The 19777-nt window shown below is 38.8% G+C and overlaps 1 protein-coding gene across 4 annotated transcripts in view; it reads left to right on the top strand.

Moving 5' to 3' along the window:
* The window catches only part of ZNF385D (zinc finger protein 385D), a 979895-nt gene that overhangs the window by 949306 nt on the left and 10812 nt on the right, over positions 1–19777 (top strand). For all 4 annotated transcript variants that reach the window (XM_021069746.1, XM_021069745.1, XM_003132072.5 and 1 more), the window contains one exon: positions 9236–9469. In XM_021069746.1, the coding sequence (XP_020925405.1) occupies positions 9236–9469 (234 nt within the window). The remainder of the gene's footprint in view (positions 1–9235; positions 9470–19777) is intronic.

Here is a 19777-nt window from a genome sequence, read left to right as displayed (position 1 = left end):
ATACACACATACATACATCATATGTATATATATGATGCATATGATATGTATATGATATCATATATGTGATATTGAATATATATATATTATATATATATATGATATTGACAGAGATTGTTGAGGTGATTGTTATGAGCCCAAAGCATCCCTGGAGCAGTAGGTCATGAACCTTACACAGAGCTGAGAGACATGTCAGACTTCTGCCCCAGAACAAGCCCCTCCTTCTGGACTTGAAAGAAGGAAATGAGGGCACATTATCTGGTAAAGAAAGAAATGAGACCAACCAGCTTTCTCTCCTTAGCATAGAGACCTTGCCTTCTGAGGAAGATCCTCAGTTCAGCCATTTGCCCAGAGTCTCTGAACCACTGTAGTAGTGAGCAGTGTTTGCGGCACAAGCACCTTTCAAGATGGTAGCCCATAGCTCACAGAGAAGACTTTGTCCCACAAAGGATTTTACACACACACATGCATACCCACCACACATACAGTTGCTAACACTTAAAATTGAGAAATTTTTACATGAGAGGTTAAAGGAGATCACAGTCTCTTTCTGGAAACCCGAGAAAGAGGTTTGTTTTCAAATCACCTAAAATCACCAAAATGTATGTCTCGGCAGATGAAGTTCCCCCCAGATTCCCTCTCTGCTCTCCCCTCCAATTGTCTGGAAATCCTGAGTTCACAAAATGCGGCTGGGGAGAAAGGATGCTTCCTCAGTGGTTACCTGATTGGATGGATCCAGTTCACCAACCAAAGTCCTGGCTGGGGGCCCAGCTTCTGCCCTGTCCCTACAGATCTACGTTACCACTTGGTAGGGCTCAGGGCTGACTCAGGCAGGGAGGTTCTTTGTCCTTCAAGTCTCAAGGGTCATCCCTGAGTACAGGCTGTAGGACTGCCAGGGAAGCTTGCCATACAACTTGTAAGCATTTAGCTGAATGGCAAATGGTCTCCATTTGAACTCTTCTTGGCCTTAAAGCTTTTGGGGTGGGCCAGATTGAACCCCATCAGACTCTGTGTTAGCCACACATGCATGCACATAGACACACAATCAGAAGCATATATGCACCCAAGCACAGACAAACTTGCTAAGTCTTCAGACTGTATACTCTGGCCTTTGGGGCACCCAACTCAGCTCTCACTTCCCTTTCCTATAATTCCCCTTTGCTCAGTTGGTTATCAAACTCTCTTTAAAAAAATTGTTTTTTAAGTAAGATCAAAAAATGCAAAAGCAGAATTTGGTTTCAGTGGCTTGTGATATGTGGCGCTCTTAAAAGTACAGAGCCCAACACAGGGGCCACCCCAGTCTGTGTCTGAGAGGGTAGTATTGTGTTCCATAAATATTGGTTCGGAGTTCCTGTTGTGGCTCAGTGGTAATGAATGCGATTAGTATCCATGAGGATGCAGTTTTGAACCCTGGCTCTGCTTGGTGGGCTAGGGATCCAGTGAACAGTGAGCAGTGGTGTAGGTCTCAGATACAGCTCAGATCTGACATTGCTGTGGCTCTGGTGTAGGCTGGCAGTTGCAGCTTCGATTCGACCCCTAGCCTGGGAACTTCCATATGCCTCAGCTGCAGCCCTAAAATAGACCAAATATGTAAAATTAGATAAAATTCATAGCAAAGAAACCACTAGTAATAATTTCTAAAAACTTGTGATTTTTTTTTTTTTTTTTTTGTCACGAAGCACCTTTTTATACTTCAGAATGTCAGCATATTTAAGAGGAAACAGCTGTTCTGCTTACTTGCTAGCAAGCCTGGTTGAGACAAATTTGCAGAGAAGGAGGAGATAAATTGTACATAATTCTGAGTCTTCAGTCTGCAGGAAAACATGATGAGCATCTTTGGGTCATGATATTAATTTCTGTTACCTGGGAAGAAACTTAAATAATTCACTTCTGATTCTCCAACTTGGGTTATTAGGTCTGTAACTAGAACACATTTCTTACCCAGACCATGTATCTTGGCTGCTCTATTTCATTATCTAGAATTCAAGTTGTTGATTATTTTTCTGGAATCTTTTCTTACACTTCATGAATTTTTTTAAAAAGTATTTACAGTATTTTTATACAAGAATGAGGGCCAAAATGGGCCACTATGAATACTGACAAGTTTCCTTTCATTCTCCACCAAAAACCCCATTCCACAAAGTATTAGCTGTCTCTTTTGAAACCAAAGCCAAATAGTGACAGTTACAATAATGAATATTTGCTCCCGGCACTGGCAGAAAAATGGCACAGAAATATAAATCCCAACTCTCTGAAACCTCTCTCTTCCCACTGAAATCTACCCATTATTTTTGACTCCTTGTCACATATATTGTTCCTACAGGGTCATTGGTTGAATAGCACAAAGAAATCAGATTCTGCCTCTGAGAAACATTAGGAAAAGTGAATCATTAATCTAGTTTCTCATCTTTTGGAAAAAACAAAAGAAAAAGGTGCAAAGAAGGAAGGCCTGTGACTTACTCTGAACATTTTGCAAAAGATGTCTTTTGAGATCTATAGTATTTTTTCTCCCTTCCTTCTAAACGGATTCCAGCTACTCGGTACATGAACATAAACAGATGATTGGACATACGTGGTCGACTGTAGCTTGGGCCATGTTTAGTTTCTAAAAAAAGTCAATTTTTTTGCATGCTATCTTCAAACACTCATAATAAATCTTGACCAATTGGAATTAACTGAAAGGGATATAGTCAGTTCTTTTATGAAAAAGTCAAATTTTTAGCAATAAAAAATAAATGAAGAGCATGTGCTTCTCACTACAAATCATTGCACTACAGCTGGCATCTCTGGCATTGGGCAAGTTCTCAAATCTCTCCATACCTCAATTTCTTCTTTAAGATGAGGATTAAAAATTGAATGCCTCTCTTAGTTTTTATTTTTAATTGAAGTATTGCTGATTTACAATGTTGCATTAGTTTCAGGTGTATAGCAAAGTGATTCTCATATGTATGTATATGTATATATACATACATATGTATATGCACATATATATAATATTCAAACTCTTTTCCATTATACATAATTATAAGTCTTGAATAGAATACCCTGTGCTATACAGTAGGTCCTTGTTGTTTAGTGTATATCTGCTAATCCCAAATTCTGAATTTACCCTCATCTTTTTTATGAGGATTGAATGTGTTAATACCTGTAAATGCTTTAAAAGTGCTTCTGGCATCACTAGCTGTAATTGTGTTCTCTTCATTCATTCATTCATAGTTTTCTTTCAATACATATTTATTTAATACCTTTTTATGCCAAGCACAAGTGCAAGGATATAGCAATGAACTGAACTGATGACAGATTAAGTTTATCGTTATTATTTCAAGTCATTATGAGATGTCACATAAACCACTCAGTACATGATGGATATCTGTTGCCTTTCCTATCCCCAGTGGCTTAGCAGAGAACCTAGCGCAAAATAGTAGCTCAAAAAATTTTGAATACATGAGTCATTGCACACAGGATAACAATTTAGAATTACGGTAAGGATTGGGAATTGGGAGATGCAATGTCAAATCCCACTTTTACTGAAGTTTCTTAATCTAAAAACCAAGAAAGCTATACTGTTAAACCACCAAGATCCCTCCTGACTATGATTCTACAAAGTAACTGAAATGATGCACTGTTTGTTGACTGGTTATAATTCTGTTTTTCTTAAAGGTAATAAACTTAATTTTAGAATAGTTTTATACCTACAAAAATAATGCAAGAATATTATAGAGAGTTCCCATACATGCTCTATTTCCCTTATTGCTACATTTCACAGTGCTATGGTACATTTGTCAAAGCTAATGAACCAAAATTGATACATAATAATTAGGTAAAATCCTTAGTTTGATCAGATTTCCTAAGTTTTTCCCTAGGGTTCTGTTTTGTTTTGCTTTGTTTTGCCCCAGGATCCCAACCTGGTCACCACTTTATATTTAGTCATCTTGTCTAGTTAGACTTGTCTGGACTGTGACCATTTTTCAGACTTTTCTTGTTTCAATGACCTTGACATTTTGTTGATCAGGAATTCTGTTGAACTTCATTAAATTTGAGTTTGCTTATGCTTTTCTCATGGTTAGACGGGGCTATGAGTTTTGGGAGGAAGATCATGGAGGTAATTCTCATCACATCCTAGCAAAAGTATATGCTACTAACATGATCAGTGATTCAAAATTTTATTTTAATGAGTGGATACGAATTATATATAACTGGTAATTTAATGTATCATATTGTTCTTGAGAATGCTGAACCCTAACCAACAAGACGTAGGTCCTCAGAACTTCGTTCCTTTGGAGAAAGAATTTGGCAAAGAGTCTGAGGGTAGTGAGGCAAATAGGTATTTATTTAAAGAGGGAAGAGAGAGAAGATAGGTTTGGAGAAAGCACAGGCACAAGCAGGCTTGGGGGAGGGATGGAGAGGGAGCGAGAAAGAGACAGGGAGAAAGAGCAAAGAGCACAGGAGAGCAAGTGCTTTGGAGGTCGATTGAATCACTTCTATGGAAGCAGCCCTTCACAGCTTCCTCTGGCCAATCATCTTGTTTTGTCTGGCTTTGGCCTGACCAAGAGCCCTCTCTGCATCTTTTTAGCCAGGATGGATTCTAGCACAAGGGTGGGTCTGAGAAGTTGAGAGGATGTACTATGATCTGGTGCCCCTTCTTTCTCTGACCCCTGAGGAAACTTTCTGTGATTGCGTAGTTCCAGGGGTCTCCTTGACCTCAAGAATGAGAAATAGATTGTCTTTTTTTTTTTTTTTTTGTCTTTTTGTCTTTTGTCTTTTGTCTTTTTGAGAGCTGCATTAGCGGCACATGAAGTTTCCCAGGCTGGGGTCCAATCAGAGCTGTTGCTGCTGGCCTACGCCAGAGCCACAGCAATGTGGGATCCAAGCTGTGTCTGCAACCTACACCACTGCTCACGGCAATGCTGGATCCTTAACCCACTAAGTGAGGCCAGGGATCAAACCTGCAACCTCATGCTTCCTAGTAGGATTCGTTTCCGCTGTGCCATGACAGGAACTCATACATGGTCTCTTTTATCCAAGCAGGTTGCAGCTTTTATCTTATTAAAGTTATCTGTCCACAGGTAACAGATTACTGTTGCTCAGCCTGGGACGCATCTATCTCCTGCTTCAATGTTAAGGAAAATCTCTTTGCTATGTGTAATTTTCTATGCATTGTACTGTCATCCCAGGGTATCCACAGGGCATTGGCTCCAGAAGCCCTGAAGATACCAAAATCTATGGATGCTTAAGTCCCTTATGTAAAATGACAGAGTATTTGCATGTAACCTATATAATGTCCTCCCATTTACTTCAAATCATCTCTGAATTGCTTATAATACCTAATGTAATGTAAATGTTATGTAAAGAGTTGCAAATACAATGTAAATGTTATGTAAATATTTGCCTACACACACAGCAAATTCAAGTTTTTCTTTTTGGAAGTTTCTGGGATTTGTAAAAAAATATTTTCCCTACCCTATTGATTGAATCCAGAGATGCAGAACCCCCAGAAACTAAGGACTGACTGAATAAAATAGGTGATTCTTTTGTGGCATAATCTTGAAATATATTTACCTTACTTTAAAAAAAAAGTTCCCTCTATCCAATCTCCTGGGATATATATGTATAACTGAGTCACTTTGCTGCACAGCAGAAATTAGCCCAACATTGTAAATCAGCTATACTTTAATTAAAAAATAAATAGGAGTTCTCACTGTTGCGTGACTAAATAGGTGGCTTCTCTGTAGCACCAGGACACAGGTTCGATATCTGGCCCAGCACAGTGGGTCTGGCATTGCAGCAGCTGTGGTGTAGGTGGCAACTGAGGCTCAGATCTGAACCCTGGCTGTGGAACTCCATATGCCATGGAGCGCCCAAAGAAAAAACAATTGTAAATAAATAAATAAATAAATAAATAAATAAATAATTTTTTTAAAAAATGAAACTTCTTTAAGAATTTCCCTTTACTACTGATAAATGAAAAGTAAGTGAAAAATTCGAGTCCTGTTATAAATTAATAATAATCTTACCTTTGTGGACTCAAGATCTATATATTAAATTTGAAGTAAAAACTTTGTATTTCTTTCAAATTAACCTCAAAGCTGAGAAAATAACAGATCTTTGCTCAGCTCTGTGGTCTAAAGGACGAAACAAAGAGTGCCAGAAGTTAAGCATTTTGATTCTAATTCCCCTAAGCCTGTCTCATGCAAAAAGCTTGTTTTATGAAATGTTAATAGTTCACTAAGCCCTGGGCACCGAGACAATCTGGAGTCTCTAATCTTTGGTGTACTTGGTATAAATGTACATTGTCCTCTGGCTTTAGGAACGTAGCTTATGTAGCTGTCACAGAGATCGGAGTACCCATGGTTATGTTTATTCTATATTTTTGTTGTGAATTTCACTGTAAATAGAGAAGTTGGCTTAGGATTACTCTGCTACGTACAATGCATATGATCAAGACATAACATAAACATTGTCAATCCAGAGGGACATCGGATGTTGCTAGGGATGTCCTTACTTAGGGGTAAATGAAATAAATATCTACAGCCTCACATTCAAGCTCCACTAAGTTTAACTATATCTATGTTTATGGTTGTCACTTCCCATAGAACTGATCATAAAAACATTTTAGTACACTTAAAATCACACTTATAATTACACTTAAAATTTACTACAATTTACAATTTATCACTACAGTCTGTGATCTTACTATGGAGGCTCACAATCATGGCCAAGAGCACAACAAAATTTCCCCCAAATCCCTAGTTTTTCATACCTTAAAAGACTTTGTCCTGACTCAGCATATACTACTTGTGTGACCTTTGGAAATTTCCTTAACTTCTGAAATGTCTTCATTTGCACAAGTTTGTGTGAAGGTTAAATGAAATTATGTATGTAAAACGCTTAGCAAAGTAACTGACCATTTGCTGTTGATTCACAGAAACACATGGCTCATGCTTTCAAAGAATAATTTTTGGTTTGCTGGGAGCAACGAATGCCTCTTAGACCATCTCAAGTTAGTCATTACGTTTTATGCCACATCTAGGTTCTCAGAAACATTTTCTGGTTATTACCTAATATTTTAGTATGGGTACCTTAGTAGGCAAGTAAACACTTATCAGGAAATGGGCCTTTCAGTGTTCTGGTTGCAAAATCTAGTGTTAGGGTAATTTTACTTCTTTTTCTCTAGCCATGGGAAAGATTAATCCTAGCACTGTAATTTCTCTTTTAAAATATGGTTGGAGGATATTCTCTGTGACCCTGAAGGGGACATACTTTGTGGTCTTACAGCTAAATAAGTGATTAAATTATATGAAGTATCAGGTTAAGGAAAGATCCAGATAAATTGTTTTAGACAACAGCCCTCAACATCCTGTAATGGAAAATAACCTGAAAAAGAATACACACACACACACACACAGAAACACATAAAACTGAATCACTTTGCTGTACACCTGAAACATTGTAAATCAACTATACTTCAATAATTTAAAAAAATTAATTAATTAAAAAATAAGAGCCCATTTCTCTTCTGATTGTAATGTTTTATTTGGGAAATAAGCCATATTTTATTTGGGGGAAAGAAGCCATAACCAACCTCACTCATATTCCCACCTCTCTATCTGAATCAAAGGGGAAAGCCAATTTAAAAGGCATTTGGATAGCATAAACTAACAAGAAGTAAGCCTTTATGAGGACAACACTTCATTGCAGGTAGATTACTGTCCTTAATAGTGAAGGACCACTCCATTTATCATAGACTTTTCAGTGTGTCATTGGATAGTGACCACAGTAGCATATGGAATGGGAAACAAGTCCAAGACTGCTGTAGCTGCAGAGACTGTGAAATTTTTTTTTTTTTTTTTGTCTTTTTAGGACCATACCCTTGGCATATGGAGGTTCCCAGGCTAGGGATTGAATCAGAGCTTTAGCCACCAGCCTACGCCACAGCCACAGCAACTCCAGATCCCAGCCATGTCTGCAACCTACACCATAGCTCAGGGCAACGCTGGATCCTTAACCCACTGAGAGAGGCCAGGGATCAAACCTACGTCCTCATGGATGCTAGTCTGATACATTTCCACTAAGCCACAAGGGGAACTCCAAGCTTGGGAATGTTTTGAAAGGAGGTTAAGAACTAGCCATCCAGGAGGCAGCAAAAAGTAATATAAGAGTAGAAAGGATAGGACATAGAGCTCGTTTGCATTTCAAGATCAGATATGGCAAGCATTGCTTCCGTCATGTTAACTGGCACGTCCAGGATGGGAGCTGTGCATGCTCAAGTGAAGTTAGGACTAGGTAGTTTCACTTTGGAGGTTGACCTCTCTGGATTTAGAATCAGACTTCAGAGCCAGAAGGGTTGTAGGGTTACAATGCATCAACACTTTCCTGGTCATCAAACTCTTGAAAGCTGTGACATTAACATGCATGGTGTGACCAGTCTGTGAATTCCTTATAAAGAGTGGCTATTGAAGTTTCAGTACTTTCATGTCACAAGCTCCCTGAACATAGCCTGGTGCAGGGCTTGCATTTAATAAATATGCCAGATTAGAATTCCTCTTCTTTGTATACAGAGGACTTTTATATTTGTTGAATATACAGCTCTTTGTAAATAAGGCAATGACTTTCTAAACCTCTGATCTGAACAAAGCAATATGCATCAGGGTTCTTTTTTTTTAATATATATATTTTGCACAAGCATACATAGAAGGATCAGTACCTATTTTACCTATTTTTAAAGAGATGTAGAAGTAAAATACAAAGACAAGTAGTAAAAATGAAAAACCTTAAAAGCATTTAACCTCCATTTTATTTTTTTAACGCCACTCTTGTAGAAATATACAAAGCACAATACACTGTAAAGATTATTTTACTAAGGCCAAATGTCAGCAAGAGACCTTTGTGAGTATGTTTATATACCCCGTGAAAAAATTTTACAGTTTATTTGTATATATTTTCAAGAATTATCTGGATACTTTTTTTTTTTACTTTTTTAATGTTTTTAAAAATATTTTATTGGGGTATAGTTGACTTACAATGTTGTGTTCGTGTGTTTTATATCAATATATGAAATTGCATGTGGTCATCTATGTACATTTCCTCAGAAGATAATTAATGCATATTTGACAAGCAGCAGTTGCTAGCTGCTCTTATCGTTATCAGCAGAATGTAATATTAGTGATCCATTTCCAAATAGCGAAAGATAAAAACCACTGTTTTTGCCTTTTCTTCTGTGCTATTTTGAATGCAGACACTACCACAGGGACACCAGCAATATCGACTACGACAACTGTGGAAATTCGCAAAAGCAGTGTTATGACAACTGAGATCACCTCTAAAGTGGAGAAAAGCCCCACGACAGCCACTGGCAATAGCTCATGTCCTTCCACGGAGACTGAGGAAGAAAAGGCAAAACGGCTTCTTTACTGTTCGCTATGCAAGGTTGCTGTCAACTCCGCCTCACAGCTGGAGGCTCACAACAGTGGTGAGATGCAGCGATTTCTTTTCTGTCTCAACAGCTCTGCAATTATCTTCCTCTGAATAGATTAGATCTTTGGCAGCAGGGGACAGAGGGGTGGCGGAAAACTGGCAATTATGACATGGAATTCATTAACCATTAAAAAGTAAAAATGACAAGCACAGTGTCATTGATGTGAGGGCAAGGAAGAGTTTCCAGGCCTCCTGGGCCATGCTGTGTATGTGTTTGTATGAATGTGTGCTTGTGTTTTATTAAACATTAAGAGAGACAGTAAAATATATTTCTAAGGTGTACGCTTTGCATTTATATGATTTTTCGCTTACTTCCACACATTTGTTTTAAGTGAAGATTTCTAAAGTTGCGTCAATAATAAAGATGCAAAATTTGGTTGCATAACTCCATGAACTTTGGGTTAAAACCTCCTATTATGGTTTTTATGTCAAACAATGTTATTTGGACCAAATCTATATGAGCTGGACAATTAAACATAAGAAAGTGATTATTGAAGTTGCCTGGTAGCCTAGTATTTAAGGATTCAGAGATGTCTTTGCTGTGGCTTGTTGTCACTGCTGTGGCGGGTTCTGGCCCTGGCCTGGGAACTTCTTTTTTTTTTTTTTTTTGTCTTTTCTAGGGCCACTCCTGTGGCATATGGAGATTCCCAGGCTAGGGGTCCAATCGAAGCTGTAGCTGCTGGCCTACGCCAGGGCCACAGCAATGAGGGATCCGAGCAATGTCTGAGACCTACACCACAGCTCACCGCAACGCCGGATCCTTAACCCACTGAGCAAGGTCAGGGATCGAACCCACAACCTCATGGTTCCTAGTCAGATTCGTTAACCACTGAGCCACGACGGGAACTCCCTGGCCTGGGAACTTCTGTATGTTGTGGGCAGTGCCAAAAAAAACGAAAACAAAAAAAAAAGTAAAGGCTTGTTATAGGCAGCCATTGAGGTATGATCTCTACATGTAGAATTTTACTTCTTTCTGAAAACCTAAAGACATAATTCTTCTGCTTTGAGGCTCAGAGAAGACACATGATCAATGAATTGACATTATTCAAACTCAGGTATCCCTAACTTAAACATTAGACTTTAATATAGCATAACAGAAAATACTGTAAGCCACGATGGAATGTCCTTCTGATATATTTTGTTTCCATCTACCTTCTCTTTCTATATACCCTTTGTTTATATCTATATCTACATTTAAAGATGTTATATATCCATATCTAAACCTATCTATCTAGATATATAGAGAATCTATATTTATATCTATATTGATTTAGATAGCTAAAGATTTTGTTTGTTTATTTATGTCCTGCCTGAAATATCAGCGAGCCCTTTGGCCCAAGATCAGCTTTTCTGTAAAAGACTGGGTTCATTGCCAGGGCTCTGTCAGCAATTACAATAGGAAAAAAATCATCTGTGAATCATACCCTGAGTTCATAGTGCAGCTGCGTGTTGATGGAGTCATTGACGAATCGTTGTGCTGCACAAGTAATATTCAGGTATTGACTTCAAGACTCTAAGGGCCTAACTGCAGATGGAGAGCTGTTCCTTCTGCATACTTCCTCCTCGTGCATGGAACACAAGTCATAGGCAGGGAGAGCACAGGAGTTCCAGGGCTGGGAAACATAGAAGACCATCTGGTCCCAAGTCAGAATCTATACCATTTAGATTTGCTCACCGTTTACTCTCACAAATACATTCTTTCTGGATGCAAGATAATTGGGAGAGCGTGAACATCATTGGAAGTCCATGTATGTCTCAAGAAGTCTTGATCATTCCCATAGTGACAGAGATACCCATTCATTTTGAGGGGGGGGGATCCATTTTGACATATAAACAAACCATACCCTTTGAGGCTGGAGTTAATTTATCAAGAATTTTTATGTCCTTCTCACATTCTTCAAATCCCAATTCTAGGGAGTTCCCATTGTGGCTCAGCAGAAACAAACCTGACTAGTACCTGTGAGGATGCAGGTTTGATCCCTGGCTTAGTGAGTTAGTAGGGATCTGGTGTTGCCATGAGCTGTGGTGTAGGTCGCAGACGTGGCTTAGATCTGGCATGGCTGTGGCTGTGGCACAGGCCAGAAGCTGTAGCTTCCATTCGGTCCCTAGCTTGAGTAACTTCCATATGCCGCATGTGCAGCCCTGAAAAGCAAAAAAAAAGAAAAAAACTTCCGATTCTATGGTCATCTCTGGTTTGTGTGTCAGAATTGTCCTTGAAGCCTTAAGGTATATACATATATTCATATATTTTATAAAACATATCCATATATTTACATATAAATGCATTCCTATTTATTTAAATATATTTAAATGCAAATTTTCTTATATCCAGGGATTTATATTTATTTATATTTAAATGCAAACATAGGTTTATATATAATATGTATGATATATATTTAATATTAGATATATATTTCTTACACCTAAAGACATATTTATTTAAATGTATTTAAATACAAATATATTTGTATATTATGTAACATTATATGTTACATAGCGTATATATGTTTCTTACATCCAGGGATTCTGACTGATTATATATCCAGGGCCTGGGAAGTTTTAGTGTTTAGGAAAAGAAAAAAATAAAAACAAAAAATTCCTGACAAGTGTTTTGCAGGCAGACCCGAGAGCTACTGTAACCATCTCTCCAGGAGTTTAGGAGGTGACCCTAAAATGGTTGTCACCCTTTCTTAAATCTCTTTCTGGGGGTGTCCCCTCCACATCCTCAGCCCAGTCAGGGGACTGAGGCCACTCCCCTTCCCTCCAAGTGCTGCTTGGGGTTCCTTGTCCCTGAGTTTCCTTTCCTACGTCAGAGCTTTTTTCTTGGGGGTCTGATGTGGGGAAACCCATGGGGCCAGTGTACAAACTCCTCTCCTCTCGGGTATAGGAATGGTCCTTGTAGGCATCATTATGGATGACGTGGTGAGCTTTAGTTTGGGTTCCATCAAACGCAGAGTCTGAGACAAGGATTTGAGGGCAAATGGTGTTTAGGGAAGATGAAGAGAACAGGTTAGCAAAGTGGAAGACAGATACAGGGAAGGGAAGGCAGCCAGCACAGGATACATTACTTGCCTTTACAACATGGGCTACGGGAGCTCACCCACCAAAGCCTATCTAACTCCTGCTCCCACTCTGTTTTACACTTAAAGTGGTCATATAGTGTGACAGAACTGAATTAACTAAAATTCTGTGTCTGTATCTTTACAGTCACAGTGCTGTTATTGTTTATTTATGATTGGCTATTAAATTAAAAATGGTATTATTGGGAGCTCCCACTGTGGCACAGTGTGTTAAGAATCCACCAGCAGCGGCTTGGATCACTGTGGAGATGTGGGTTCAATCCTTGGCCGGTCCTTGGGTTAAAGGGTCTGGCAATGCTACAGCTGTGGCATAAATTGCAGCTGCAGCTTGGGTTCAGTCTCTGGCCTGGGAACCTCCATATGCCAAGGGTGTGGCCATTTTTTCAAAAAAAGGTAGTACTACAAGAGCATGAATTATTGCCTTTGTGAGTGCAAAGGATTTTTAACCACTATGAAATGACTAATAAAACTAAAGCTTGTAGCTGAGTTAGTATGTTTCTGAGGATAGCTGTATAATAAAGAGTTCTACCAGTTAATTCAATGCAGCAGATGATATGCTGCTTTAATGTGTACTGAATCTAAACAGGAACCATATCAGCCATTTAGAATATAGACCAATGCTTTTTTTTTTTTTTTTTATTAGGGCTGCAGTCGTGGCATATGGAAGTTCCCAGGCTAGGGGTCTAAACGGAGCTGCAGCTACCAGCCTGCTCCACAGCCACAGCAACCACAGATCCAAGCTGCATATACAACCTACACTGCAGCTTGTGGCAATGCCAGATCCTTAACCCACTGAGCAGGGCTAGGGATCAAACCCACATCCTCATGGATCCTAGTCAGGTTTGTTACCACTGAGCCACAGCAGGAACTCCCCCAATGCAGTACTTTTTTTACAGAGGACTTCTTAACACTGAAACTATTTAGAATTACCAGTGCATGGTGCTAATGGAAAGCAGACTGCCTTTTTATAGTCCATTTAATCATTGTTCTCTATTCTCTTTAATGACCCCCTTGCTACCTGCACCCAGAGCAGCCACAATCACTACCCCACCTTAGTACTCCATTGTCTCCTCCACTTACCCACACCCCATCAATATAAATGTAAAGATGTCTCTGCTTTATTCTAAAAGCCAGATCTTAGGAAACCACTGTTAAGATCGGGCCGTGTTTTTCAGGGAACCAAATATGAATGTCAGCCTTGATCAGAAGCAACCAGGCTGCAGCATGGGGAGATGTGTCCTTTGCATTTAAATTGTAATTCTTAGTGTTTCTCTCTTTTTTCCCTTTAGAAACACATTACAGACATGCAAGAAAGCCTGTAGCATCTAGTGTAGAGTTATGCACCATGTTCTGCTCATGGGAAGCCAAGTACTTTCAAAACATGTTTTAATCTTGGAAAATGCATTCTTAATTATAAATGTTGGGAATGTAGTTTCCATCAAACACTGTCTTTGTTACAGCAACATGGAATGGACTAGAATGGACTAGAAGTGATCGGACTTAATATGTACCTGAGATCTGCGGAGAACTTTGCTATGTGAACCTGGGCAAGGCAATTATCCTGTTAGGGCTTGTTACTCTCTCTCCCTCTCCCTCTCTCTCCCCTGCTCTCTCTCTCTCTCACACTTGCTCTCTCTCGCTCTTCAATGTTGTTAAGAGGCCATATGAGGCCACCTCGTGAGGATGAAATATAAATATTATGGCACAATTATTAGTATAACCATAGCTGCTGCTAGCAGTTGTACTCTTTCATTTGTTTCTCTTTTTATTTTTCATGACTGTGTCACCATTCAAAGATGCAGTTAATTGAATTATGTTCTGTAGCTTTGGGATATAGGATATGAAGAGGGGCTCCCCTGCTTTATCTTTTTTGTTGTTGTTAGAATTTGAAAGGGAAAGTAGTTCTCCCAAGTTTGCTAACGTGATTTGCAACACAGTGTAAGAATGCTCAAGACACGTGAAGAGGACATCCCCTTTTAAGAGATCTGAAAACCTCCTGTTATTTGTATCTTATGGACACAGCTATTATATGCTATGTTTTGTCCTTTTCTTTAAAGAAATTCCCCCTAAACATTCTCTTAGCTGATATTTTGCTGAGTTAATTTTGATGGTTTTTTCCATTTAACCGAAAAAAAAAAAAAAAACCTGAAATGTTTTAGAGTTAACACCGATTAATAATTTGGGCAGATTTTTCTGGTAATGACGTGAAGTGGTAATGTTTGATCATTTTCATTAAGCTCAATCCACCTTTTCTGTCTCTACACAGAGCTTATTCTGTCCCTCCCAGTCTTTATATATAGAAAAACGTTATCAAAGGATGGGCTTTATTGAATTTTAAAGTTCTTAGGGATTTCTCGATTTTGCCTAAACCAAAAAAGCAATGCTAAGAAAGAGGAGATTGGCTCAAATTTGTTAAACACATGGAGGTACCAGAACTAATCCTTAAGACAAAGACAGTGCATCTAAGACACTTCAGTAGAGGAGATAATTTTTTTCCCACAGTCAGGGACATTGAGGCACAAATAAATCAAAACTATACAGCTGATGGCAAACTCTGACTTTCACTGTTCCAGAGCCTGAACTCACAACTCTCTTGACAGATATTTGTTGGTTGGTCTTTATCAATATCTAATACTTCAGCTAATCTTCACTGATCAGCTACCATATGAGCTTCACTGATGAGGAACTGAGAATACAAGTTTTAGCAAAACCCAGGTGGTCCCTTCAAGAAATTCATGTCTTGGCGTTCCCATCATGGCTCAGGGATAATGAACCTAATTAGTATCCATGAGGATGTGAGTCCAATTCCTGGCCTCGCTCAGTGGGTCTCCATTCTGGCTGAGCTGTGGTGTAGGTCGCAGACAAGGCTTGGATCCCGCGTTGCCGTGAACTGTGGTGTGGGTTGTGGACGTGGCTCAGATCCCACATTACTGTGACTATGGAAACTGCAGCTCTGATTCAACCCCTAGCCTGAAACTTCCATATGCCACAGGTGCGGCCCTAAAAGACCAAAAAAAAAAAAAAAGAGAGAGAGAGAAGAGGAAGGAAAGAAAGAAAGACAGACAGACAGGAAGAAAGAAGGACAGACAGAAAGAGAAAGAAATGCATGTATAGTTTGTGCCTCTGTGTACAGGAACAGAATGTGTAAAGATTTGTTCCATCAAGAGATCCATCATTTTCTGTTTCAAGTGAAAAACTCATTTAAGCCAGCCAGCTGTGGTCAACGTTCATGCCCTTATTATTAAGGCCCAAAGATTATCTCCTCTACAACATCTTCTAGGGTAGTAGTAAGACTTGAATTTGATTGAAAATAAAGATAGAGGCTCTTCTATCACAATTCTGCTATGTGCCTTCTTTAAACTTTGCACAAATGATTAAAAAACCAAGGCAGCCCACTACTCCTCCGGGTCATGTAGGGCATACTTGAGGACGAATGCTGTGCTAATGTGATAACCACTAGCCTTAGGTGGCTATTTATTTATTTTTTTTATTTTTTTGTCTTTTTGTCTTTTTAGGGCTGCACCCCCTGCATGTGGAGGTTCCCAGGCTCGGGGCCTAATCAGAGCTGTAGCTGCTGGCTTACACAACCGCTACAGCAATGCCAGATCCGAGCTGTGTCTGCGACCTACACCACAGCTCACGGCAATGCCAGATCCTTGACCCACTGAGCAAGGCCAGGGATTGAACCCACATTCTCATGGGTACTTGTTGGGTTCACTACACCTGAGCCATGACAGGAACTCCAAGGTGGCTGTTTAAATTTAATTACCAGTTCAGTTGCAGTTGCATGCAGTCACCTCCTACCAGGGGCTCCAGAGCTCTGATGACTAAAGGCCACCCTCTTGGTGTAGACAGAGAACATTTCCATCACCACAGACTATTCTACCAGATGGTCTCCTGGAAATATAATTCATACATACTGTATTTTGGGGATTGCAAGATGGGAGATTTGGGATATGTTAGCTAATGAAAGAATTTTAATTCAGGGTTTAGTTATTTCACATTGGGTGACATCTCACTGATGAACAACCAGAATGAGTGGCTTCTGAGTCGTGTCAAGGTCCAGTGTAATTTTTTTTTAAATTTTTAAATTATAGTTGATTTTAATTTTTAAATTATAGTTGATTATCCATTTCTGCTATACAGCAAAGTTACCCAGTTGTACATCGATATACATTCTTTTTCTCATATTATCTTCTATCATGTTCTGTCACAAGGGAGTGGCTATAGTTCCCAGGACCTCATTGCTTATCCCTTCTCAATGTATCTACTAACCCCAAACTCTCAGTCCATTTCCCTCCTTCCCCTCCCCTCTTGGCAGCCACAAATCTGCTCTCCATGTCTGTGAGTTGAATCTGTTTCTGTTCCATAGATAGGTTTAAGGTGCATTTTCTTACTGTGTACTTTGATGTACTACTCTTATTAAGAGTGGTTTTAGAGACCTGTGGTGGCCTAGCGGTTTAAGTATCTGATGTGGTCATTGCTATGGCACAGGTTTGATCCCTGGCCTGGGAACTTCGGCATGGTGCAGGCACAGCCAAAAAGAAGAGTGGTTTCATGCACAAACCAAGTAGAATGTTCAACCTACAGTATTTTTCCTACTTGTACCTAATATAAAATCATTGATAGAAGATTTCAGGAAGTTTACATATGAAACTCTCCCTACTGAAGGCATGCAGCTTGAAGGTGAAAGGTGGGTGGGCTGTTGCTTTTCACCTTATGATTTTCTGTGCTCTTTGTATTTTCAACCCAGAACAAATGTTAACTTCATTTAAAAAATTAGAAACTAGTTAAACAAAAAGTAAACAAAACACTGATTTTATAAATAAGACAATATCATATCTGTTATGAGAGCGTTGAAATTGTCCATTTATTGAATGTTTATTATGTGAAAACCTTTTTGCTAGGCTCTCTTGGGTAACGGATATAAAAGCAATGTGGCATTTTTCCATGCTTTTAAGGACCTTGTCTTTCAAGGAGATGAGGTGTGTGCACACAAAGATTGTTCAGTGCATGTCTAAAGAAGTACAGGAAAGCCTCTGTGTTCCCTGTTGTCTGTTGTTATGGATGAAAGAGGCTTTTCAGATGCCTGATAATTCTCTTCACATGCTGGAACCTCAAGGGTTACTGCTGTATTGATTTCCCATGTTTATTTCCCCATCAAACCCAGCTAGTACTCTGCCCACTGGTTCTGTGAGTCTTCAGAACTCCTTTCTGAGCTGTCTTTGGATGCCAAGTCCATCCCCACTGGTGCTGGCTTGCTTCTTATCTTGTTCCCACTTCTAGCTCTTCCTCAGAGGCCCTTTCTGAGGCTAAAAGCAAAGTTCTCCTTTCCCAGGTTTTAGACCCTTGTTTTCCTTTTCTCTGCTTTCACCCTAGCAGTTTGAACTTTTGATACATTACCGGTGAATCAACAAAGTATTTTCAGTCAGGGACATAGCAGAAATAACACAATTTTTTACTCATTTAGGGCATCATTTGGTCACCTGACACCATGGATACTATTCTGGGTGTTTAATGTTTACTGATAGGCTAATCAAGTAAACCAAATGAACTAAGATTAACATGGAAAATGCATATTACTTAGGAGGTCAGGGTAAGAAAAGTTAATTTCACATTTAGAGGATTTAAAAAAAAGAATATGGAGGCTTTTGATGCCAGTTTTACAGTTTGGGTATAGGGATTCAAGATAAATTTGTTTCCTTGGGAAACAAAAGTTGCACTATAATTCCATTATACAGAAAGTTATAAATAAACACACCAAAAAAAAAAAAAAAAAAAAAAAAACCACCTCTGCACTTTGGTGTTTGTAGGGAGACTGATCACTTTTATTGTCCATGTTTCTATAAGCTGAATCATCTGAAATTGTCAATGAGAAGATAACTAAACTATCATTGGCAGTCCCATGGGCTTGCTAAGGGTCTAGTCTAATGCTGTTAAGTATCGTAGGCATTCTAAAAATAGAACTTTAAGGTATTAAAATTATTTTATAGAGGGGTGATTTTTGTATACTAGACCAGGATACATTTCTCTATAAAATGAATCCTTCTGAAACTTCCTTTGTAGTGTTTAGACAGTTTATTTGGCAGCTTGAATTGAGACTTAAAAATGGTCACATTTTGTCCCTATACTATCACTTCTAAAAATCTATCCTAAAGAAATAAACTTAGGATAGATTTTTTTATAAGATTAATGAGTAGGATGTTCATTAAAAAATAATTATTTGAGAAAAGAAGAAAATAATAGAAATGTCTAATATTGGATAAGTGGTTATAGATCATTCACTTTTATAAGCCTATGCTCTCATTAAGAATCATGTGCATTTCTAAAAGTATCTATAAATCCAAGGAAAGTTCTGTACAAAGTTACTTTAAGTCGTCCAAACTCTTTTAAGGCACATACACAAAGAGAAAATAAAAGGCTGGTACATAATGGCCACCATTAATATTTTTTTAAATAACTGTGTGTGTGTGTGTGTCTTTTTTTTTTGCCATTTCTTGGGCCGCTCCTGCGGCATATGGAGGTTCCCAGGCTAGGGGTCGAGTTGGAGCTGTAGCTGCTGGCCTACGCCAGAGCCACAGCAACATGGGATCTGAGCCGCATCTGCGACCTACACCACAGCTCGCGGCAACGCGGGATCCTTAACCCACTGAGCAACGCCAGGGATCGAACCCTCAACCTCATGGCTCCTAGTCAGATTCGTTAATCACTGAGCCATGACAGGAACTCCTAAATAATTTTTTTGGAGTATAGTTGACTTACAAAGTTGTGTTAGTTTCATCCATTAATATTTTGGTATGCCTCTCCTTGGTGAAACTACAGTGTTTTTTTTTTCCATTTAAAAAAAAATTCTCAATTTTCCTGATGACCTAAGGAATGATTTATTTAACCTGAAAAGTCATTTGCAGTTTTCTTGCTCATCTACCTTTCCTAATGCTTACCTAACTTAAAAGCCATCTTAAAAAAAGGAAGTTGTAAAGATGCTGGAGAATCGAAAGGAATGCAAGCCTTTTTCATCCTACACCACGTAGTACTTTGATTTTTGCAGATATAAAATCAATAAATATCTTGACCCCAAGCAATCAAAAACAAACAAATAAAAACGCAAACAAAATCAGTATTTCTAGGAGCATTTTAACTGTGGTTGGAGAATGAGTTTCACATTTCAGTAACCATGGCATCTTCAAATGAAGGTCGTTGTCAGTGTCAGTCTTTTAAAAGTG

This window comes from Sus scrofa, chromosome 13 (genome assembly GCF_000003025.6).
Source record: "Sus scrofa isolate TJ Tabasco breed Duroc chromosome 13, Sscrofa11.1, whole genome shotgun sequence".
Taxonomy (NCBI): Eukaryota; Metazoa; Chordata; class Mammalia; order Artiodactyla; family Suidae; genus Sus; species Sus scrofa.
Note: the sequence above shows the minus strand (reverse complement) of the source record. Positions and strands in the feature narration are given on the sequence as shown.